At 40.2% G+C, this 25,994-nt stretch overlaps 2 protein-coding genes across 8 annotated transcripts in view; one reads left to right on the top strand and one right to left on the bottom strand.

Annotated features, from left to right (window-relative positions):
- Positions 1–6,331: 6,331 nt before the first annotated feature.
- LOC129495467 (60S ribosomal protein L31-like) lies at positions 6,332–6,703 on the top strand. The gene is made up of 2 exons (XM_055302998.1): positions 6,332–6,508; positions 6,587–6,703. Exons 1-2 carry the CDS (start codon positions 6,332–6,334, stop codon positions 6,701–6,703), a joined length of 294 nt encoding a protein of 97 aa, XP_055158973.1.
- Positions 6,704–10,808: 4,105 nt separating this feature from the next.
- The window catches only part of LOC129495493 (suppressor of cytokine signaling 6), a 35,689-nt gene continuing 20,503 nt past the window's right edge, over positions 10,809–25,994 (bottom strand). For all 7 annotated transcript variants that reach the window (XM_055303052.1, XM_055303050.1, XM_055303045.1 and 4 more), the window contains one exon: positions 10,809–13,272. In XM_055303052.1, coding sequence (XP_055159027.1) covers positions 11,540–13,147 — 1,608 coding nt within the window. In that variant the 5' untranslated portion in view covers positions 13,148–13,272 and the 3' untranslated portion in view covers positions 10,809–11,539. The remainder of the gene's footprint in view (positions 13,273–25,994) is intronic.

Below are 25,994 nucleotides of genomic sequence, written 5' to 3'. Positions count from 1 at the left end.
ATTAACGTATCTACCTTGACTGACACATTCAGATACCACCTTTCCTACTCTGAGTAAGAAGGGAGCAATTCTTGGAATAGACTCCTGTCTCCCAACCACAGGAGTAGCCATATGACCCATCATTCTGGCCACAGTGAAGCATAAACATGTGATCCAGTTAAGCAATGTGGAGTCTTGGCTAGAATCTCCCTGCTGGACCTTAGTGGAAAGAAATTCCTGTTCTCTGCTGATTGCACAACTCTAACAATGTGACCCCAGGGCTGCCAGTAGCTAGCCTCCCCACCACATGGAACAGCTTGAGATAATAAAATTGATGTGCAAACCACAGGCTCAGGACAACACAAACTTCCCAGTTTGAGTTCCCGAGACCCACCCACCAAGCCACAAATTAGAATCTATGTTTGGGAAAATAAGGGCATTCTGTCTTTAAAGATGGACTAAGCTACATTCCGTTTCCTGATCTCCACCACTCCCCACAAAATCAAGTTAGGTCTTACCAAACCCTACCTTTCCTTGACATTCATCTCCCTTACAATTACTTACAGTCCTGATGCATAATATGAGCTCAATAAATAAACATTTTCTGAGTGAATGAATGAATGAATCGATGAATTCATTAACACTGAACTGTACCATACAGTTAGTGAAGGTGAATAAGTAGACACAGGAACACAGTAATTTAGAGCTCACTTTGAGAGGTGTCTTTAAGCACTTCTTTAAGCACCTAACACCCAAAGAAAGTGAAGGTCCTGTGGAGAGAGGGGACTACACAAATGGGGCAAGAGATTTTGGGTAAAAAAAGCTGGAAAAATGGGTCTCCCAGCTACCAAGCGGGATATGAGCCACCCCAACTGTTATGGACTGAATGTCTGTGCCCCCCTAAAACTCCAATGTTGGAACCCTAACGTTACCCAAAGTGATGGTATTTGGAGGTGAGAACTTTGGGTGTTAAACAGATTTAGGTGAGGTCATGAGGGTGGGCTCTCATGATGGGATTAGTGTCCTTACAAGAAAAGACCCCCAGGGAGCTTGCTTCCTCTGCCTGTACATATGGAGGAAAAGCCATGTGAGGATGCAGCAAGAAAGTGCTGTGAGCAACCCAACAAAAGAAGCCTTGCCAGACATGGATCCTGCGGGCACCTTGGTCTTGAACTGTTAGACACCAAAACTGTGAGAAATAAATGCCTGTTGTTTAAGCCATTAAGTCTCTGGTATTTGGTTATAGCAGCCCAAGTTAAGACAGATTTTCTTATCAAAGAAAAGAGACGGGGGTAGACAGACAATAAACATGTCAACAAATAAACATGTACTCTGTCAGACAGGGCCTCCAGTTCTGGCCATGACAAACCATTTCATATCTGATTAACTATCTCATCAAAAACAACTATAGGAAAACATGAAGAAGGCAGTGGTGAGCAACCAATTTTGACAGATTACAATGATCAAAGCAGGAGAACACAGAAGATTCACATTTACCCTGGCATTTTCCCTAAGCACATTTTCTAAAAGGCAGCACATAGGAAAAGCATCTGGCAGTCTTACCAGGTAAAGAGACAACAATCAGTATTTGGAGCTGTCAAAGCATTTTGGACTTGAGAGGCAAAACCAAAGAAGGAAGAGAATCACAGAGAAAAAGCCTAAAGATCTTCATACAAATTCCCCTTAAGTCATTGTCTGACACTTAAATTTTTCATGGACAGTGTAAACCTTCCTGAAGAAGAAAATAAATAAAGAACCCTGAAAAAAAATAGCAACAGGGTGTCTAAAGAAACAAACAAAGCCTTTAACAGCTAAGAATTACTGGGGAAGGAGAGGTCAGAGTTCAAGGGGGACTGATCTTGGTAAACACTCAAGTTTGAAGTTGAGATCCTAGAGTGGCCAAGGAGCAATGGCTATGTCATAAAACTAAGGAGACAATAAACACCCAGACTTAACAATGCTCACAATCATGTTTCAAAAGAATCAAGAAAATCTGTCAATTTTCTAGCTGACTTCCAGAAGAAAATTATCCCTCTTCAGAGGAAGATAGTAACAGTCCAGAGTCCTTAAAATGTTTCATCCATGATATTCATCAACCAATCAAAAATGATCAGGAGTGCTTAAAAACAACAACAAAGAAACAGCAAAAAAGACCCAAAGAATCCCAAACCAGGCAATAAGGAAAGAACAGGCAATAGAGATGGGCCCAGATGAAAAATCTCAGCTGAAAAATAGAAACTACCAAAGGGAACAAAATGGAACCCGGAATCAAAGAATATCATTAAAAATTAACAAGGCCTAACCACAAATTGGAAATCACAGGTGGGAGGATTAGATAACTCAAAATACATCTGAAAAGGTGAGAGAATGGTCGAAAAAATAAAGAGCTTCATTGATATTTAGGAAAATATCGGGGATCCCTGGGTGGCGCATGGGATCCCTGGGTGGCGCAGCGGTTTGGCGCCTGCCTTTGGCCCAGGGCGCGATCCTGGAGACCCGGGATCGAGTCCCACGTCGGGCTCCCGGTGCATGGAGCCTGCTTCTCCCTCTGCCTGTGTCTCTGCCTCTCTCTCTCTCTCACTGTGTGCCTATCATAAATAAATAAAAAATCCAAAAAAAAAAAAAAGAAAATATCGAACATATGAAATTGGAATTCTACAGGGACAGCAGAACAAGAAAGAGATAGAAAAAGAAATTAAAGACATAATGACTAAAAATTTCCTAAAGTTGGCAAAAAGACTTACAGATCCAAGAAGTACAACAAATCCTGAGTAGGATAAATACAAAGAGAACCATACATCAGCACATCATTAATTGGACTGCTGAAAAAAAAAAAGACATAGAAAAACTAAAATATAAAATAATAAAGAGAGGGATGCCTGGTGGCTCAGTGGTTGAGCATCTGCCTTGGGCTCAGGTCGTGGTCCCGGGGTCCTGGGATTGAGTCCCACATTGGGCTCCCTGGAACCTGTTTCTCCCTCTGCCTGTGTCTCTCCCTCTCTTTGTGTTTCTCATGAATAAATAAAAAAATAAAATAATAAAGAGAAAGGAAAAAATCTGAAAAGCTGTGTGGTGGGGGGGAGTGATAGGATTACACATAATTTACAGAGAAAGGACAGTGCAAATGGCAGCATCAGGAACAAAAGGGTCCAGAAGACAATGGAATGATATTCTGAAATAGTTACAAGCAAAAGAAAAAGTCAACCTAGAATTCTATATCTAGTGAAAGTATCTTTCAAAAACAAAGGGTAAAATAAAGATAATTCAATTAAACAAAAGGTGAGAGAATTAATTGCCCTCAGACTTATACCACTGGAAACATTGAAATGTGTGGGTTGTTTTGTTTTTGTTTTTTTTAAGATTTATTTCTTTTACAGAGAGAGAGGTTGTGTGTGCAAGTGATGGGAGGGGCAGAGGAAGAAAATCTTCAAGCAGACTCTCTGCTGATTACAGAATTCAACACAGGGCTTGATCTCAGGATCCTGAGACCATGACCTGAGCCAAAACTAGGAGTAGACACCAAACTGAGCCACCCAGGTGCCTCTTGAAATGTGTTTTAAATAGGATTTAGTTACTTTCAGGTTCACTTAATTGTCCTAAAATGGTCTCTAAAATTTCCAGGCTAGTCATATGCTGATAGGGTTTAGGAAGACTATTCAAAGTCTATAACAAAAAGGTTATTTCCATTTTAATTATATGGGCTAGGTATAAATTAAATGGCTATTTCCCAGAACAGAAGGGGGGAAGGGAATTTACCTTGAATTCATCATGACGATTACCAGAGGAACAGAGGTGGTGATTTTTTTTTTTCTATCCACGTAGGTGCAGGCAAAGAAGCTAGAATGTAGAGTATAAGTATAGTTAGAACTACTTCCAGAAGGAAGTTCTTGTTCAGGATATGCTTACTACAAAATGACAGGAAGTTTAAGAGAACTGGCTGAGCATGGACATAGGAAATGAGAAAGGGTGGATTCCTTTGTCTGCTATAAAGCACAAAATTGTGGTTGTGGCTCCAAGCACAAGAGGGCACAATGAATGTCTGTGGCAATCTGATCCAACACATTAGCCAAAAAGTAGAAGTAACATTTTCCTTTATGCACCAAACATGTGGAGAAGGCCTCCCAAGAATTACAATTCAATTCTACCTAATCATGTTCCTCTATTCGTATATTAGGCAGTTTTCTTTTAAGTGAACCTTTCCAAGGCCATGCAAGAGAGAGCTGTGTTCCCTTCTTCAGGATTCAAAGATGAAGCCCATAAGGTACACCACAAGTCAGGCCCCGGAAATGGTTACCCACCAATGCCTAGTCAGGATATCCTTGGTTTATGTATTTTTCTTAAAGATTTTATTTATTTATTCATGAGACACACACAGAGAGAGAGAGAGAAAGAGAGAGAGAGAGAGAGGCAGAGACACAGGCAGAGGGAGAAACAGGCTCCATGCAGGGAGCCAGATGTGGGACTCCATCCCCAGACCCAGGATCATGGCCCAAGCTGAAGGCAGATGCTCAACCGCTGAGCAACCCAAGTGTCCCAGCATCTTTGGTTTGAGCTGGAGTAGTCCCCTGGAGTAGAAAGCAGTAGAAATTCATTTGCTTCTGTTAAAGATTCCCTGTGACAATCAGAGATAAACACTCTAAATAACAGAAACCACCAAGTAGAGAAAGTGTATCATATTGGACGATAGCATGGAACCAAACTGTATGAGCCTATAACCTGGTTCTGTCACTTAGTATCTTTGTGACCTTGTGAGGTTCACCATGTGTCTGTTTTTTTCTTTATGATGCTAAGGCGCCTGCCTTACAGTGGGCTGTTTTGAAGATGTAAAATACATATTAGCAAAATTAATGTTTGGTATGATTATTAAGAGATGAATGATGTAAAATTCAGCTCTCCAGTTTCATCTGTTGATTCCAGGAGATTCCAGAAGAAACTGTGTATTGCAGAGCAATGGATTCTTCTGTACTAAAAGATCCACATCCATCCATTGGTTTTCTAGGCAATTGTTACACCCCACAGCCACTATTAGGATGGAAATTCTCCGGGACAAATGAAGCTCAACCCTTGTCAATTGTAAGAAAACAAGAATGCCAAGGACTAGTGAGGAGAGGGAAATGGGCTGTGGCAAAGGCAGTAGGTAAACAGGTGACTTCAGGGGATCCCTGGGTGGCTCAGCAGTTTAGCGCCTGCCTTTGACCCAGGGCATGATCCTGGAGTCCCGGGATCAAGTCCCACATCTGGCTCCCTACATGGAGCCTGCTTCTCCCTCTGCCTGTGTCTCTGCGTCTGTCTCCCTGTGTCTCTCATGAATAAATAAATAAAATCTTTAAAAAAAAAAACAAACAAAACAGGTGGCTTCAGGATGAGTTCCCAGTGGAAGGGTGCAGAGATGCCACCTCTTAAAATTTTTAGGGGCGGGACACCTGGATAGCTCAGTTAAGTGTCTGACTCTTGAACTCAGCACAGGTCTTGGTCTGAGGGTCATTGAGTTCAAGTCCCACACTGGGCTCCAAAACAAACACAAACAAACAAACATTGTTAGGGATAAGGAAGGGCCAGAGAGAGATTATTTGCAGAAGGGAAGAAAGGCTTTCTCCCATAGGTTTCTTCAGTAGAATTTCATAGATCGATCAATAGATAAATTTTTTGAGAGCATGCATGAGTGTGAGAGCAGGGGGAGATGCAGAAGCAGAGGGAAAGGCAGAGAATCTTAAGTAGACTTCACGCTCAGCACAGAGCTCAACACGGGGGCTTGATCTTCCAACCTTGAGATCATGACCTGAGCTAAAATTAGAGTTGGACACTTAACCCACTGAGCCACCCAGGTACCTTGAATTCCATGTATTTAAGAGAACATTTTATAAATTCACTTGTGACCTAAGCTGGTGTGATCAAGTCCTACATTAAGTGTCTGACTCACAGAAGCAAGGCAGAGACCAGAAAAAAGGCAGCCTCTTATATGGACCCGAACTTCCTAGAAGTTTCTTGTTGTGAGGAAAACCACCTCTTAAGATCAAAGAGAGTCTCCCTTTTATGATTTACCATTATTTGCAAGCCAGTCACCAAGGGCAGGATTTGATGGCCTGAGGTGACCTCTAGGCAAAGCAACTGGCCCTGCTCATAAACCCTTTATTTCTCTAGTCCCTGCTCTGGCCAACCTCTCTTTGGCTCTCACAACCTAAGGCAGCCTTTCCCAAGAGGACTCTCTTCTGACTCCTTAGGTGGCAAAGCTGCCTGGTATTGAGTAGGGAAAATACAGTTGAAGAAAAAAGTATAACTCCAGGAGTTTGGGTGCGAAGTCAACTGTGTTCAGAAACGGATACTTTGTCCTTTCCAAGTAGGGCCCAGCAGAATGGCTCCTGCAAAAACGGGTGGTGAGAAGGGCCGTTCTGCTATTAACGAGGTAATAACCAGAGAATACACCATCAACATTCACAAACGTATCCATGGAGTGGGTTTCAAGAAGCGTGCCCCTTGGGCACGCAAAGAGATCCGGAAGTTTGCCGTGAAGGAGATGGGAACTCCAGATGTGCGCACTGACACCAGGCTCAACAAAGCTGTCTGGGCCAAATGAATAAGGAATGTTCCATACCGTATCCATGTGCAGTCATCCAGAAAACGGAACGAGGATGAAGATTCACCAAACAAGCTCTACACGCTGGTTACCTACATACCTGTCACCACTTTCAAATATCTTCAGACTGTTAATGTGGATGAGAACTAATTGCTGATTGTCAAATAAAGGTATAAAACTGCCAAAAAAAAAAAAAAAAAGAAAAAGAAAAGAAAAGAAAGAAATGGATACTTTATTCAGACGCCACTACTACTGGGTTCTCTGCCAGCGTCAGGCCCAGGTGTTATTGAGCCATGGACTTTGGGGAGAAGGCTGCTCTGGGGGGAAGGAGAATGGGAACAGAGCAACTGGCATAAATCATCCATTAGCAAGACAAGTCACAAAGAGAAAGAAAACAATTTTTCTTAAAGACATTTCAGAAGGTTAAGAAACCCTTAAAACTGGTAACTGCAAGATGAGAAAGTTAAAAGAATTAAAGAAAATTTGATCATCTCCTATTTCTACTAAATACTATTAAGTAATAGGGACATTTTTAAAAATTATCACACTCTAAACATTTCATCATTCAGCACTACCTTCCTGTAGTGAAGTTTTATTATGCTAATTTTAAGCAGTCTTTGTCTAGTAGGTGTTCTTCAGCTCACTCCTGTATGTTGAAGGCTTTAGAACAGTAGTAACATTAGCTGATTCGTCATTCATTTCCTGTCTCCCATGACCAATACTAGTTCAATTTTTTTTTTTTTTTTTTTTTTTACTAAATTTGCTGGTACCTTCCCTCTAGTCTCTGCCCAGTTTATGGGGCATCCAAAAACTACCCAGTTAACCTGATTTAGTTAAAATCAGATTCTGTGGGATGCCTGGGTGGCTCAGTGGTTAAGTGTCTGCCTTCAGCTCAGTGTGTGATCCCGGAGACCCAGGATCAAGTCCCACATCGGGCTCCCTGCATGGAGCCTGCTTCTCCCTCTGCCTGTGTCTCTGACTCTCTCTCTCTCTCTCTCCTCTCTCTCTGTATTCTCATGAATAAATAAATAAAATCTTTAAAAAAAAATCAGACTCTGTATCCAGGTATTAAATGGACTACAAGGCAGATCTTGTGAACGAAATTTTTATTTACATACTGTATCTAGAAGCAGATACATAAATTCTTATACAATTAATTTCCAAAAATGTGCAAGAAATTACTATAATTTGTTTACAAACCAAAACACATAGTAAAATCAATGGACTTTGGATAATTCATTCTGTGGTGTTCTCAGTACAAATGGTACACACCTGATTTGAAACATACAGAAAAAGTGTAAACTACAGCAATCTGGATTGCAAGTATTAATTTCATGGCACTCCAACGACTATAAAATTTCTTTAACCCAACATGTATACTTATTACAAAATTCTATAAGAATTTTTCATCTCTGGATGTAGAGTTTGGATCACTTTTCAGAAACAGCAACTACACAGTCACCATGTTATGACTAATAAAAAGAATGTTTAAAAAAAAACCTTAATAGGATTTTAAAAAGTATTAAAAGAAACCAAATTTGTGATTACTAGCATACCAATACTTTATTTTGGAATTTTAAAGTTATTTATGGAACTGGCAATTGTTCCTTATTAGAGTTTTCAACAAAACTGTCTGTTGCTGGTAGTGCGATTTCATTTTCAAATTAAGACTTCATATTCGATGAAAAGCCATTAAGATTTAATTTCATTATTTTGAATCATTCACAAAGCAAATTATCTTTCATATATAATGTGAAATGTACAATGATTAAAATTGGCATTTCTGAAAGCATTGTTAAGATATGTAGATTTATAGTTAGCAGGGACACTGTATATCACCTATTTAAGATTTTAGTAATTTTTTTATCCTGTTTCAGTAATACTGGCTCAGAAATTATAATGTATACTTGATGTTTATTTCCTATATGCCAATGATTTAACCTTTTGGCACTTGATTTTCTTCAACAGCAAGATGGTTGCCCTTGTAGCTGGTTTCCTCAAAAACTATTTTTAGCTCCATGATCATTTCCTGTGATATATTTTTGACCTCCTAGGCTTTCAGATTATTGCACCAAGTAGAAAGAGAACAGTTTTCCTTAGAGAAAGAGTGAGATATCTTTCAAGTACTTTCTATGCTTTCTTACTATTTATACAAATGCATATTAGTGTCTTGATAAGCCTAGAATTGCTTCTGGCCTCCATCGAGTTTTATGATGAAATAGTTGATTCAAAAAAATTACTCTGATTCATGTACGATGGCAAAAGGATACAGCTTTCCTGTTTTCTCTTTCTTGCCTTGAGCTCAGATTTTTAGAAGCACGTATTTAAAAATCACGTACAGGTTGTGCCAACGCCATCTAAACTGCCATTCAGTCGAATCCAGAAATTCACCCAAACGGTATCTAGACCAAATTATAGGATGGAGATTGATCTCTTCCCCTTTCCATTTTTAAACAGACTATTTATTTAGCCAATCTTTCACATTCTGTTGTGCTGCGTATGCCAAACAGTTCTCTCTACAAAAAAGCAGAAAATATTGCAATACTCCTTTATTTGTAAATAATATCTTGGCAAATACTTTTATGTTTATCAATATACTATCAGACCCTAGCAATTTCAAACTGGATTAGGATAGGGCATTTCACCTTAAAGTATTTTATATTATGGATATACAAAAGCACGTAAAAAACTGGCTTTCTGAATTAGAACAGCATCAAGACTTGCCCCCCATAAAACACAAAATACAATTTTAAAAACGTTTAGATGAAAAATCAAAATAATAACTTGAAACTAACAGTTAGATCTTGAACACATGGTATCATGAGGAAAACATGGGGAACAGGTTACACCCACATGAGAAGACAGGGTTCAGGGCGGTCCAAAGACCTCTGTGCACCATGATCTCACGAAGAGTTCATGTAAATGCTTCTAGAAACATGGAGAAGCCATTTCAACACTTATTATTAACACACAGTGACTCTGTGACAATACCTGCCATCTAATATAGATGCACAGGGACTTTTAACTCACCCTAGATATATTTTAAATTGTTTAAAAATAAATAGTTTTGCAAAAAAATAGTTTAAATGTCTTGCATTAATTTGATAAGTTTACAACTCTGTAATAGTTCTTAATCCAAATAGCTTATAGTGAACACTTAAATTATATTATTACAGTATACTCCATAATCCATCTTATTAGTTGAAAACATATCAGAAAATGAAAGAGGAGTCTTTGTGACAAGGTACAATCAACATTCCACCAAAATTAAGTACCTTTTCCCCTTTAAGTCAAAATACCAGAACACGATATTATTGTGCCTTTTCTTCGTATTTCTTAGTTCTGACCCTAGAAAACAGAAAAAAACAATAACAACAACCACAAAAAAAAAAAAAAAAAAAAACAGGGATACTGGTGTGTCTGAATTACAAAGCCATTAAGGTTGACCTAAGACCTTTACTCATCTTTTTAATTGAGGGGTAAAAGATAGGAAAACTGAATGACAAGGGAAGAAATGTCTTAAATCATAGGTTTCATCTGACATGGAAACATTTTCTAGATGGGGTGCTTCCAAAATACTCACTGAAGCAAATAAACACTGAATTTCAAAATAACTATAAAGTCCTGGGGATAACACACTCCTCTTTGCCCCTCAACCCAAGAAACTGATTCAGATAAAATAACTAAGGATGCCTGCCAGTTTACTTAAGACTTAGCTAAATCTAAAACAAAACAAAAAAACTAGTTTTAAATGGCAGTATATACGGTAGGCAACAAGACTTCCATACATCTGATAAGGTCTCAATATTCTTCTTACATGATGCTCTGCAATTTCCACAATTTTTCGACTAGAGTCATTGGGGTTTTTTTTTGTGATTTTGGTGGAGAAAAGGGAGGGTCAAATCTAGCACATCTTAATAGTGACTATGTAAAAGAATATAAATCCAACTCTAAAACAATGTTTCTACTCAAATCAATTTAAAACTTTATATAAACTTAAATTTTGCAAGAGAATCTAGTCCTTTTATGAAAATCTGTTCTACATCAAGTTCACCCAAAGAAAATGCTGGCTAAGCTAAAGGAATCACAGAGAAAACACCTTACCAAAGGAAAGTATAATTAACGCAAAAACATTACTATCACAGGAAACTATGATCATCTAACATCTCTTCAATAATAGTTCCAGTCTCATGGGTCTTTATGTTATGCCAATTTGTACCAGAGCTTAATGACAGAAAAGGCAACAATTTCTAAATTGGTGGTATACACTTCTTTATGTTTTTTTTTTTTTTTTAATGTAAGGCCATTTATTAAGAGACAAACCACAAGATGAAAATGAAGGCAACAGAAAAATTCAACTTTTCACAACCAAAAACAGCACAACCTCAAAAACAATTTAGAAATGTCATAAAAGACATGTTGCAGTTCTGCATTCCAATACCCAAGATTATGTCAAATCATAATTCTAAATAAATCTTTCTAAAGTATGAGATTAAAAATCATTTTCAGTGTATGTGTAAATCCTGCGTTTTATCGTACGGGTATGTTTATTCAACACGATCTTTGAAAACAGGCCATTTAAAGAGACATAACAATATTCATTCTGTAAGTTTCATTCAACTTTACTTAGGGTCAAATACACATGAAATGTGCTTTTAATGCATAAAAATCACAGTGGATAGCAGCAAAGGACTTGGGGGGGTGGTTAAGGAGAATCTGATAATTCACATTGTGATTTATTCTGCACATTTATGAAAGATAATTCACACTTCCAAAACCTCAAGACTTCCCTTTTTAAAGAACCAAAATAAACCCAAGACACCTTGCTGACACGTTTCCCCACCCCTAAACAAATTCATTACTTTTACACATAAAACTGAAATAGTATGGCAGCAAAAGATTTTGATAGCAATGAAAGTTTGTAAACTGTATTTCAAACTCTTTTTCTAAATCCCAAAGTGCAAGATGCAGGGTTCTCATAATCTTTCAGTAGTGCTTCTCCTGTAAGTAATCCTTCATTTTGTTTGGCAAAGGCAGTTTCTGAATCAAGTCTATCCTGGTGTACTGACGTATAACAAACCGACACAGGTACTGCAACGAGCGCACCTGCATGAACCGTGATACTGGATTGGTCAGCCTGACCGGGTAAGTCGCAGATCCAGGCAACCGAGATCGTGAATAACAAAAAGCTCCGTTTTCAGAGTCCCTGATCGAATGCTCAATTAGATCAACTATAGACGTATGTCCTTCCACATCTGGTTGTTCATAAAAGCTAAACCTACCATTTGAGTGTTCAATTCTCGTGTGAAGTGTTTTGCCATGGGAGCGAAAGCTCAAGCTTAAAAGGTAACGGTCGTCAGAACTATCCCGAACAAGAAAAGAGCCATCCGGCACGTTTGCTAGTTTCCCTTCTGCCTCCCAGCGTGTGATCGGTCCCCAGTACCATCCTTGTTTCGCAAGTTTTTTCAGCTCCTCTGTAAGGCTTGTCACGACCATGGGACCACTGCTCTGCACGGAGTCATACACTCTAGCGACCCCAGGGGCAGAATTAGGGTCAAAATTCAAATGACAGCGCATACTTTCAGCCACGTGGGCATCTGTGCCGGTGAGCCCACTGAAGTTCCTTTGGATTTGACTGGTCTGCATTGGAGGTAGCAACGGTGAGAGTGGGGGGGCGTCGTCATGACTCGCTCTGGGGCTCTGCAACATGACTCCTGTGGTGCCAATCAACAAGCCGTTCACCGCCTGATCCACAAAGATCTCCGGGGCCACCACGAGGTCCTGCTCTACCTGATTCTCGTCTTCGGCGAAGGAGCTCCCTCCCACTTGCGGGGGGACTGCAGACACTTCCATGGGAGAAGAACCGTCCAGACAATAGCTACGCGGTCCTTCCAAAGGGTACATCCCCTCATCTAAAGGCACGGTGTACTGAATGTAGTCCTGAGGCATAAGTCCGATAACTACAGGCACATGTTCGTCAAGGTGAAGATGCAAGTCTCCATTCTGAGATTCCGAATTCTTCAGGGAATTGCTCTGTTCCTGGCACACGGTGTCAGCCTGAAGGTCGTGAAAATCCTTCCGGACCCCATTCAGGGCTGGGCTCGGACTGGAAGAGTGAACCAAGGCTTTGACTCTCACCTCCATTTTGATGCATGTCTCCTCAGAGTTTGTGGGTCGCAGAGGCCACGGTGTGGGACTGTAGTGATGGCTGCGGAGCGACGTGGACCTGATGGGCCTCTGCGCTCGCACGTCCTTGAAGACCAGGGGTGCCGAGGAGGAGGAGAAGGTGTCCTCGTCGGCAGAGCTCCCGGACGGTGTGCTGCCCTTGCCTTTCTGCTTTTGTTTCGCAGACAGCCGTCGTTTTAACGTACCCATTAGGCTTTCGCTTTTCGATCTGCCCTTCCCACCTTTCTCGTCTTCATTAGTGATATCACAGCTGGCCATATCTTTCCCGTAGCAGCTACCAAACAAGGAATCATCTTTTCCAAAATCACTGCCTAGCGATGGTTGCTGTACGACCATGAAATCCGTTTCTTCTTTACTTTTATTCAAGTTGAAAGATTTTCGGAAGGTTTTAAGACTGATTTTCTTCATTATGACTAGTTACCTACTGCAAGAGGATCACTTTCTCTCCAGAAGACTCTCCTCACACATCTGGAGGGGCTGCAATGCTGCATCTAGGTACTCTTCCAGCTTCATAGACCCTTTGGAGCCATGCTCTAAAAAAATAAAACATACAGTTAAAAAAAGAAGCCACATTAAAAAATATTTCCACAGAAGTTTTATTTTGCTCCTTGAGCTCCGGAACAAGGACACGCAAGCGCGTGGACAACGAGGTCAGCCCCACTGGGGCCGGGGTGCTTTCCACTCACCGCCGGCACACGAGAAGCTCACTGTCCACTCCAAACATCTCGTAACACTACAACAAACCCGAGTCTTCCTCCTTCCTCTCTGCACCTTGCTTTTGAGTATGAGTTCATGTCCTTGTCTCTCCTAACGCTCTTCTACCAGCCGACACTCAGCCTCTGCACGAACTCGCACGGGCCCCGCCGCTGCCTGTGTCACCAGCCACGCACGCTCTAGAGGATGCCGCCAAGGCGAAGTGGCCGTGTAGCGAGTCTGGTTGATTGCTCAACAATTTATACACACTTTCAAATATTTAAACATCTGTAAAAATACACAGAAACAATCCCAAAATCTGTAATAACCTGGGAAAAAAGTCTAGACATGTCCCCTCATACTTGTGGGTTCCTTGACAAGAAGGTTCTTTCACCTTCATATTTGCAGCGCCGAGCACAGCCTGCGGCCTGCTCGTCTGGGGGTACGCCCAGGAAAGTAGATATGTCAATGTGTGGGTCTATTTTAAAGAAGATTATGAAGCCTATTTCCAGAATTATTATTTCTTCATCTTTATTTTTGTAGTTTCCCTGACAAATTTTTACTTCTATGTCCAAAAATATATTTTCTAAACTATCTTGTACAACATTCCATTGTTGAAAAGAGGATTTTAATTCTGTAAAGACTTTTTTTTTTAAAAGATTTTATTTATGCATGAGAGACACAGAGAGAGAAGCAGAGACACAGGCCGAGGGAGAAGCAGGCTCCCTGCAGGGAGCCCGATGTGGGACTCGATCCCAGGACCCCCGGAGATCACACCCTGCGCCAAAGGCAGACACTCAACTACTGAGCCGTCCCTGTAAAGACTTTCTGAATGTCATTTTATAGGAAAAACTTTGGTCCCAGAAGTAATGCTCATAACAGTCATAACTACATTGCAAAAACATTCTGTTGAAACTACACATCATGTTTTATTTCCTCTCTATCTGTGCTCTGCAGTTTCTGCAACCATCAGAGTATCTACAATGCCCTAACAGGATGATTAGCTCAACTCATGCAAAATGCTAATAAAAGAGCAAGATTCCAATCTCCCCACCCATCAGTTTAGCATCACTCTGTTTCTTGGCAAAAGACTGGAGCCCTAAGCTCGATGACATTCAGTAATTCATTATGCGTTTACCAAGTCCCTGCTACATACCTAGCAATGTATGGTCATACGCAGAGCCCTAAGCTCGATGACATTCAGTAATTCATTATGCGTTTACCAAGTCCCTGCTACATACCTAGCAATGTATGGTCATACGCAGGTTAATAAATCGTTTATGGCCTCATAATCCAGGAGCTGAGAGAGATGTATGAATGGATAATTTATAAGACAAACCTATTAGTAATATACTGATGATAACACGGTGGCAAATGAAGGGAGAGGTATCTTACCAACACTTACTTTACAGATAGGATTTGGTTACTGTGGACATAGAATCTGCATGAAATCATTTTTAATAAAAACCACTCAGATCAGACAATCTGTCAGGGGATCAGCAATATCATCTCCATAAAGGAAAAAGCAATTTTAAAGTCCACTGTCATGTACTATGTTTTTGAGCAAGTTGTAAAAAGTAAAACACATATAAGTATTTGGAGTCCCAGTCATTTTTAAACAAGTTGTGTATTAGATTAACACACTCCCCAAGTACCATTATCATCTACTTAAGTATGAACATGTAATATTTAAGTTATTAACATTCTTAATTTGACAAAAATATGGCCATTCATAAACATGAAACAGAGAATGACCACATGCTTTAGCTGGCAAAGTCACTCCTTTTGAGTAGACATGATAGGTTTGTAGCCAAAGACAGATTCCAATATCTAATCTCTACTGACAAGAAGAACAATCCCTGCTCACACTGCGGTTGTGACAGGTACATTTGTAAATGTAAAACCACCATGCCGTAGAATTTAGATATTTTGTTGATATGTGATTGAGATGAATTAGGACCTGCCATTAGAAAGAGGCTGATATAAAATGTAAGCAAAATAAGCTGTTCCCTTGGGAATAACAGTGTGTGTAAAATTACGTTGAAATTTTAGGATCCCTGGGTGGCGCAGCGGTTTGGCGCCTGCCTTTGGCCCAGGGCGCGATCCTGGAGACCCGGGATCGAATCCCACATCAGGCTCCCGGTGCATGGAGCCTGCTTCTCCCTCTGCCTGTGTCTCTGCCTCTCTCTCTCTCTCCGTGACTATCATAAATAAATAAATAAATAAAATTTAAAAAAAAAAAAAAAAAAAGAAATTTTAAAAGGTCAATGAGTAAGAAAAAAATAAGTAGAAAGGAGCCAATATCCTGTACATCATGGAAATAAACAGCAAGTAAAAATGAACAAAGTAGGACAGCCCAAGTGGCTCAGTGGTTCAGCGCCACCTTTGGCCCAGGGTGTGATCCTGGAGACCCAGGATCGAGTCCCAAGTCAGGCTCCCTGCATGGAGCCTGCTTCTCCATCTGTTTGTGTCTCTGCCCCACCCCCCACCCCGTGTCTCTTGTGAATAAATTAATAAATAATCTTTTTTTTAAAAAAAATGAACAAAGTGGCTTTCTGGTAAAAATCAGTATAATGTGTTTGCATCACATGAGCCCAATCCATGGGCCTGGCAGATGAGCAAGCCCCAGCCCTGGCCGCAGCACCCTGCACCCCAACAAACTATGCACCTGCTCCTGGGGTCGTCAACCAATGAGGTCACATAACCTACTATACTTAGCATTTACATACTAATTCCATATCAACTTGCCTTTCTACAGAAGTATTTTAGGAAGGCAAAAGTACCTTCATGAAAATCTGTACATTGCATGTGCACACTCCATGACACAAACAAGTTTTTCAAATGCCTAAAAAGTCAGTTATACATTCTGCTGCAACTAAATACTACTCAAGAGTAACATGAAATAATTCTGTAGTATTACATATGTGTGTACCATGGAAATATTTGCAGAAATCTTTGCAAATAAAGAAACACTATCACACACAGAAGCAGGCCCAGGCATACATGGGAAGCTGACATATAACAGAAGGCAAACCAACAGCAAAGGACACAGTTTCTCCACAGTGCTAAGACAACTGGTTATACATCTGGAAAAATGAGAAAACTGGACTCCATACCTCACACCAGCAGTGAAAATAGATGATAAGTAGATTAAAAATCTAATAGTGAAAATCTCAGTTTAGTTAGAATAAAATACAAAATATCTTTAAGACTTTGAGATAGAAATAAATGTCTTAAACCCGGCACCGAAAGGATAAAGAATAAAACTGCAGGGGCGTCTGGTTGGCTCTGTTGGAAAAGCATGCGACTCCTGATCTTGGGGTTGTGAGTTTGAGTCCCATGCTGGCTACAGAGGTTACTTTAAAAAGTAAAAACTTAAAAAAAAATAAAAGAATAAGACTTCAGTTCAAAAGATACTACAAAGGGACTGAGATCTCATCTGTCAAATTCTTTTGTGGAGCTGAGAAAAACAGGATAACCTAAGTATACCAGAAGGTCCATTAACTTCTCTCAATCAGAGAGAACTTTTAAGTACAATTCCTCATAGCAGTAGAAATTGCATTTATTTGCCTTAACAGGCTGAAATAGTGACCTGAAGACTAATAAAACCTCCTGTGTTAGTGATAATTTTCTGGCTCACTAGCAACAAATCCAATTTTGTTCATAAAAGAACTGAGCATTAATTCACATAGAGAATAAGAAAACTTAATTACCAATAGCTATAAAATAGAAAACTAAAGGATATAAACATGAGACAAAACAAACATGTTCAGCCCCAGTAACAGAGATGTTACAAAGAAAGTATTTACAATAATCACTGAAAATCAGCAAATTCTTGACGCACTAGATCAATTGGTCAACATCCAGAATGGCTCATATATGGTCTGTCTGGAGTTGTCATTCCAACATCTGTCAAACTCAAGCATGTCAGCCAACCTAAAGCCTGACCCATAGGGTCAAGCCCAGTTAACTAGCTAGGGCTGGAATAAAATGTTAGTTCAATTTCAGTCATAATTACAAAGGCTTTTGTTTTCCTGCTTCTGTGCCTGCTAATGCTATTCCCTCCTCCTGATAAATATTTCCTTTCTTTTTCCTAATCCATGTTTCAGAGAACTCCTTAAAAAATTATACTTCTTCCTGAAGTCTGCTCTAATCATCCGGCCTGAAGGGAGCTCTCTCCCCCTTGTCTGAACTCCAAATACTCAACCTGCACTTACTTAATAGTATGTCACAGAGTGACCTAGAACTGCTTGCATTCTATTCATATCTTATCTCCCCAGATTGTAGTGTTTGAAGATAAGAGACACGTCTCATTCATTTTTATATTCCTAACCAGGAACTACCATTACATATTTAATATGTACTGCCTAAATTCTTTGATACCAAGTAAATATTCCTTGACTATTAAGTACATAATAGGAATGATGAGATAGGAGAACCATACTGTGCAAAACTGGCTAAGTCTCCTCTTATCAAAACGGAGCAGTCTATCTCCTACAAAATCAAAAGTCATTGCTACAAATGAAACAGGCCAAGGAGAAGAACACCTGCCTGTCGGTGAGCGAGTTCCACCACACAGAATCTATCCCCGGACTTTCATGTGGCATGTGTTCTGTGCTCAGGTATGTAAGACTACTGAAGAAATTCAATCAGATAAACACGAGCGAAGAGAAAGAAATAAAAATATAAAGTGCCACCCTCCCCCTCATCACTTACCTCCACATAGTTACAGAAGTACATCTAGAAATAAAAATCTTTTTGCTTTTGAACAGGTGAGCATGGGTGAAAAACAGAGCACTCATGGTATTACATATATATGAATGATGCTATCTCAGGAAATAAAAGTGGTGCTGAGTATATGAATCTTACAGCAGGTACTCAGAACGTGCTTTCTGCAGTAAGCTATTTTTCATAAAGTCCCTTCCTCCTCCATGTGTAAGATACTCCATTGGATCCAAGAGAAGTTATGCTGTTTGAAACAAAACTAAGAGATGACATCTGTAAGCTCCAAGACAGGTCAAAGAAATGACAGGAAAAAGCTGGACAGAGGCAGTCTGAGATCATATTCTTGAGCAGTAAACTCTGAACACGACCAACAATTAAAAGCTTTAAGTCAGACTAGACTGTAAACAAAGAGACAGGGGAGGGTTCATGGACTCCTAGCTTTGCTTTCCCATTGCCCCTGACCGTCCACATGGCAGGGTGTGGATAAACCCACGGGCAGGTCCTAGTGGCTTTGAGAAGGCCTTGGACTCAGACCAAATATTTTGTCCTTGTTCTTTTTATCACTATCATCAGATCCTTGAGGAGTCTCGACTCACAAAAAGTCTGTCTTCAGAGAAAACCTTGTAAGTGGAAAGAAGAACACCCCTGGGTAGCAACACAGCCAACGGGGGTCACTATTTTGGGAGAGGCTGTCTGGGCCGTACAGACAGGAAACAAGTAAGCCCAGGAAGACATAATTAGTGAGTGTGAGAGATACCATGAGGAGAAGGCAGCAATCAGAGAATACTGGGGTTCCTACTCTGGACTCCATAACACCTAGGCCCCCCTCCCCGGCTCTCTGACAAGCCAGTCATGCAAAGGAAGGCTAAGGTGGAGAGACCGAGGGAAGGCTAAGCTCACAGGCTGAGGTGGGAACTGCAGATGCAAACCCTGAGAAGCCCGCTGTACCTGAGGTGAATGGTGTGTGTGTGGGGGGGGGGCGGGGGCAGGGGGCCTGAGGCGGTATGTTGAGGGATACGGGTCTCATTCTAAGCACATTCAGAAGCATGAAAGGTTTCGGGGGCGCCCAGGTGGCCCAGTCTGTGAAGCATCTGACTCTTGATTTCAGCTCAGGTCATTATCTCAGGGTCGTGAAATCGAGCCCCACGTGGGGCTCCACGCTCACCACAGAGTCTGTTTCAGATTCTCTCTCCCTCTCCCTTTGCCCCCCCACCACATGCATGCTCTAAAAATAAATAAATATTAAAAAAAAACAATTAAAAGATTTCAAATATCACCATGTTCTAGTTTGAATATGCACTTCCCAGTTTTGAGCCCACACATCGTCCTCTCCAGCATACCACCATATATATACAAACCCACGAGGGCTATAAGGTGGATGGCAAAACCAAATTCAAAAACAAAAACCCAGAGGTCTCCACTTAACCTTACCCAAAAAATAGATGAACAATTTCTTCATAAAATTTAAGATATTAAAACAATCACCTGGAACTACCTCTAGTTCTAGGAGAGGACCATCCAAGTTTCCCTGGTAGACCACACTCCCCATAAATTTTTTTAACAATGGTTGAGTTGAATTTCAGGTTTAATATATGAACACTGGAGAGAGCCAGAAATGAATCAACTGCATGCAAAGGTTTTATTAATATCTAATTTCCATTTACAAATCATTCTTGCTAAATGCCCCACTTTGCAATATAATTTTAGTGACATTAACATTCAACTTCAATTAAAAACTGTTAATTGGCTAAAACATGATCTCTGATAGGAAACACAGTTGCAAACCCTTCTGGGTCCGCAGTTTTGAATATACTAGTCATTACGTTAGAAACCTGTGTACCGGGGCAGCCCGGGGTGGCTCAGCGGTTTAGCACTGCTTCAGCCCAGGGTGTGATCCTGGAGACTCAGGATCGAGTCCCATGTCGGGTTCCCTGCATGGAGCCTGCTTCTTCCTCTGCTGTGTGTCTGCCTCTCTCCCTCCCTCCCTCTCTCTCTCTCTCTGCCTCTCTCAGGAGTAAGTAAATAAAATCTTAAAAAAAAAAAAAAAGAAAAGAAAAAAGAAACCTGTATACCTGTTCCTGTAGGTGTGCAGACAGAGATAATACAGTAGAAATACACATAGACTCATCTAGGGGTTGGGTGGAAAATACGTGGAGGATATGCCACATGCTGTGAGACTAAGCTTTAGAGATCTACAATTAGGTTAAGTTTTGAAAAGTAGGTACAGAAGATGAAGAAAGCTCCAGAACATGATGTGGAAAGCAGACCTGAGCAACGAAAGAGCAGGGGGGAGGATAAGGGCAGCCCATACAGAGGCAATAAAGCCCAATCTGTCCACATACACTCTGCTCTTTCTCGAATTCAATCGACAAACTGCGGGAAAAGTAAAACCCCAAATGCTTTTCATTTGCCTCAGTAAAAACACAAGTTTTTACAGTGGTGAGAGCCCACATAACGTTACTCTCCCGTTCTCTACTTGGCCGCTCTCTCCACTCCACCTGATGCTCGGTGAATACCACAAACATGCTCCATTTAAGGCACTGGTGCTGCTGCAAATACCACACCACCAACCCCACCAATCCCTCACTTCCTTCAAGTCTTTGCCCAGCTGTCACCTTCTCGGTGAGATCTGCCCTGACTGGGCATGTGATTGCAATACAAACCACCTTACTGCATCACATTTCTTTTTTTCTAGCACACGATAACAGTTCTCCTATTATGTTGCTTTTTCTTCCCCTCCTCAGACTTTGTTAAAGAACATAAGCTTCACAAAAGCAGGGATCATTCACCCATGTCTCCCAAGAGACTAGGACCACACCAAGGGTGTAGGAGGTGCTCAGTACTTGTGAGTAAACCAATTTTAGACACACAAACCTACTCAGGTATGGTGATCAGGTAACTTGCCCACTTTCACCTCCCACACTGCCACCTCGAGCCATAATTTGCCATTATTTACAATAGTTAGAAAACTCCTTAACATAGGGTGGCCATTACTTGGTGATTTCTGCTCTAATCACAGAAAGCATTTGTGTTTACCATATTCTCAATTCAACACAACTTTTAACATATTGCTCCTCTGATATGAAATTTTGTTTTCATTCTCATCTCCAACTAATTCCTTCACACTTCAGCTTATCTATCAATTCCTCAAGGAACCACATCCTGCTCTTCCTGAGTAGGTGAAAACCCCAAGTACAAGACCTCAGAACACTACATAGCTCTCCCGCCTGGATTTTTCATTTGGAATGGAAATACTCAGATCTGTCTGTATTAACTACGTGATTAAGGGGGATCCCTGGGGTGGCTCAGCGGTTTACCGCTGCCTTCGGCCCAGGGTGTGATCCTGGAGTCCTGGGACTGAGTCCCATGTCGGGATCCCTGCATGGAGCCTGCTTCTCCCTCTGCCTGCGTCTCTGCCCCTCTCTCTCTCTCTCTCTCTCTCTCTCTCTCTCTCTCATGAATAAATAAAATCTTAAAAACAAAACAAAACAAAAAAACACCCATGTGATTAAGGACTATCACCCCAGTAGATTCTATATTCTACATGAAAGCAAAGATCAGTCGATTTTTTTTTTTTTTTTTTTTTTTTTTACATTTTATCCCCAGCACCTAGCACATACCTGGCCCAAAACAGGGCACTCAATAAAAATGTGTTGCGTGAACACAGCAGCAAAATGAAGAACACTGCTCCACAGTGACAAGCAACATGATGTATACAACTGCCCCAGCAGAACTGGGAACTGACTCTGAGCAGATACATATTCACGTTTAAGCTTAGGGTTCCCTAAGCTTAAGCTTCCCACTAGTGCATCCATTTCACAGAAAACAAGATACTGACAACCACAGTAAAAATACCTAATTATCTACTTGGTAATTATTCCTTTTTCAACTACCAATCCATATGCAACTCAACATTAAATAAACAAAAATCAATCCTAAACATTAAAAAACTATAAAAAGTTCTATTAGGCCATATGGCCTTTTATCTCTTCCCTTTTTTGCTAGGCAAAGATCATTCTGTAAGTTTTAAGAGTATCTGTTTTTCTGTTTCCACTTCCAAAAATATATGCCTTCTTTTTATAGGATTACCATCTGTCTCATCATGCCCAAGTAAATGTTCTGAATTAGTTTTACTGCTTTTCTAATTGTAAAATTTTAAGTTTACACATATACTTGAGAATGTGTATAAAGATTCATGGGAAAAGGTTTTAGACATGAATACTTTATTCATATAGGCAGAAGATAACATCTTCAAACAATTTCACAGCCTGTTTTTTTAAGGGCTGACCGGAGACAGTCATGCTTGTCATTAAAACACCTAATGAAAACCTTTAAAATACAGTATCAACTACTTCACATTCAACAAATAAAACAGCTTTATTATTGCCAGTTTACAAGTGAGGAAATCAGGTCCCAAAGAGATTAGAATTTGCCCAACAAAATGAAGTAACTTGTCACCAGGAGATAGGAGATGTGGAATCTGAACCTGGCTGCCTCCCCTGTTGACAGGCAGCCGAGAGTCAGTCAGCCTGTTGCTAAATCCGTGGTTCCCAACTTTCCGGTCTGGGGATCTCTTCATCGTCTTACAAATTACTTAAGACCACAAAAAGCTCTATCTATGTGGGTTATATATACTGAAATTTACCCTGGTAGAAATTAAAACTGAGATTTTAAAACATTTATTCATTTTTTTTAAAAGATTTTATTTATTCATGAGAGACAGAGAGAGAGAGAGGCAGAGACACAGGCAGAGGGAGAAGCAGGCTCCATGCAGGGAGCCTGACATGGGACTCGACCCCAGGTTTTCAGGATCAGACCCTGGGCTGAAGGCGGTGCTATAATGCTGAGCCACCAAGGCTGCCCTATTTATTCATTTTTAAATGACAATATACTCATTACATGTTAATATAAATAACATTTTCCTGAAAAATATATTTACCCAAACAATAAAAATTCAGTGAGAGAAGTAGCACTGTTTTACTTTATTGTAAATCTTTTTTCTGTCTGACTTAAGACAGCTGGACTCTCTTGTTTCCATCTGCATTCAATCTGTTACAATATGCTGTTTCAGTGTAATTAGAGAATCCAACCTCCTACAGATATATAGCTGGGAAAGGGAGAAATATTTTCTTTAATAATCTTTTCATACAACCATGGATATTCTTTCCTGTGATATTATACCAAAAATCAACAAGTAATATCTTAAAAAGTTAGCTGCACTGGGAAGTCAGAAACCCTTTCAATGACTTCTTTATTCTATTATACTCTAATCCATTGGTCTAGTTTTGAATCAATCTTCCAGGTATCTATGTATGCATGTGTGATTCTATAACACCATGCATCAGTGACTTCATTATACAATATCAAAAAAAAGAAATCACCTATGTTAACATCACTACCACTGACCTCATCAGAAAACACTAATAAACCCTGGGAGGCAGTTAAGCTAATAGTGGTAGACACGCATTCTCCACAATTCTAATTTCTGCTTGAGCACTTGAATTTATCAACATCAATACCATCAATGAATATATCATACTGTCTACTGAAAACCCGGGCTGAAAAACCATAGTTTGTCAACGGTTCTTTTATTTATTTAGTTGTTTTTTTTTTTTTTTTTTTTTTAAAGTAAGTTTGCCCAATATGGGGCTTGAACTCATGACCCTGAGATCAAGAGTCATGTGCTCTGCCGACTGAGCCAGCCAGGAGTCCCATCAACTGTTGTTTTAGGTAAAAGTGACCTTTCATGAAAAAAATAGCTATCTCAGCATCTCCAACAGCACAAGCACTTCCCCTGAGACAACCTTCTTCCATTAGCATGTGGTAAAAAGCACGCTCTATACACTTGAATATCATAAGGATTCTGAGAAGGTGTGTATTCCAGGCCAGGATTTAATAAATGTAACAATTTTTACAGCCTCTTTGATGGCATTAGTTTTAAGATTTTATTTATTTGAGAGAGAACTAGAGAGGGAGCACAAGCAGGGGGAGCGACAGAGGGAGAGGGAGAAGCAGCCTGCCCACTGAGCAGGGAGGCCGACGCGGGGCCTGATCCCAGGACCCTGGGATCATGACATAAGCTGACAGCAGACTGAGCCACCCAGGTGCCTCATTCAATGACATCCTTAAATGTAACTGTGATTTTCTTTTTACAAGTGCTTAGAGGTAAAGAACAGAAGACTGCTGTGCAAGTTCAAGCAACCACAGCTGGTGCCACTGACTGGCAGGGGAAGGGCACCACCAATTCTATCCACCATTGCTTCTGCACCCTCAAGGAATGGCAAATCATGTTTTAGCATCATTATCAAAGGGGATCCACAGACCATACTTAGAACCACCAGCTTAAACTATCTGTGAAGACAGTTTAAAAGAACAAAGAGCAAGACTTTAAGGCAAGTAAGACATCCACAGAAGAATTAGCAAGATGAGTTTCACTATTGTCTCTGCCCTGAATGTTGCCAGTTTCTTAGCAAGCCACCGTTGATGCCCTTCCATTTCAGTTCCTTCTATTCTACTCCATTGTTCCTGAATCTGTCAGTGTATAACTCACCATTAACTTTATAAAATAAGGAAAAATAAAGGACAGATACAAAAATCCTTCCAGAAAGGGAGGAGAAAGAGGGAAAAGAGATCATATACTAGAAAAGCAAAGATGGGCAATGGCCAATATAACATGAAATATGATAGAAATAAGGTCCCAGGGTTTGTTATGCCAATAAATACGAATGGGATAAACTCAACTATTAGAAAAAAGATTTTCAGGTCTGGTGTTAAAAATCCTATCATATATGGAAACACACTAAAAACAGTGGTCTCAGAAAGCTTCAAAATACCATAAAATCTCTATTAGCCACTACTGAACGACCCTCTTCTTCAGCTTTCCTGTGATTATCCTAGTCCATCAAGTGAATCATATTTACATCTATTCTCCTTGAAATCAGGAATATTATTAGTCATCACCCCTGGCTATGTCTCCATCACATAAGGTACCTCCTACATATGGCTGATGCTCATCCAAACTTTTCTGAATTTAAATTCACTGCATGTTTTAAACATGCAAACAGGTAAGTTTTATTTTTTTAAGTTCTTCCTACAAAAATAGTGAGCTGATTTATAAACACTAAATAATTCCACAGAAAATTTTTTTAGACATCTGCATTTAAGTATAAATAAAATCACTCTAAAAGCCTAGGAAAATTTGACTTTTAAATAAAAATCTAGGCCTGGGACGCCTGGATGGCTCAGGGGTTTAGCACCTGCCTTCAGCCCAGAGCGTGCTCCTAGAGTCCTGGGATCGAGTCCCACATTGGGCTCTCTACATGGAGCCTGCTTCTCTCTATGTCTCTGCCTCTCTCTGTGTGTGTCTCTCATGAATAAGTAAAATCTAAAAAAAAAAAAAAAAAAATCTAGGCCTTTGTAGAAAGATTGCTTTGCAAGTGTGATTAACTTCTAATTCTACTTAAAAAGTGCCAAGTTGGAAATCACATATAATGCATTATTTAAGGGCAGATTTTACATAATTCAGACTGGTAAGAGTTCAGTCAATGGATATTTAAATAAAAGACACTGGTAGGGCACCTGGATGGCTCAGTGGTTGAGCTTCTGCCTTTGGCTCAGGTCATGATCCCAGGGTCCTAGGATCAAGTCCTGCATTGGGCTCCCCATGGGGAGCCTGCTTCTCCCTCTGCCTATGTCTCTGCCTCTCTCTGTGTGTCTCTCGTGAATAAATAAGACCTTAAAAAAAAAAAAAAAGACACTGGTCCTATATATGGAAATTAATGAAAGAGCACATATTTACTTCTTTCAATTAAAAATGAAATATTTAAAAATACATGAG

Source organism: Nyctereutes procyonoides, unplaced genomic scaffold (assembly GCF_905146905.1).
Source record: "Nyctereutes procyonoides isolate TBG_1078 unplaced genomic scaffold, NYPRO_anot_genome, whole genome shotgun sequence".
NCBI lineage: Eukaryota > Metazoa > Chordata > Mammalia > Carnivora > Canidae > Nyctereutes > Nyctereutes procyonoides.
This window is presented reverse-complemented; position numbering and strand designations above follow the sequence as displayed.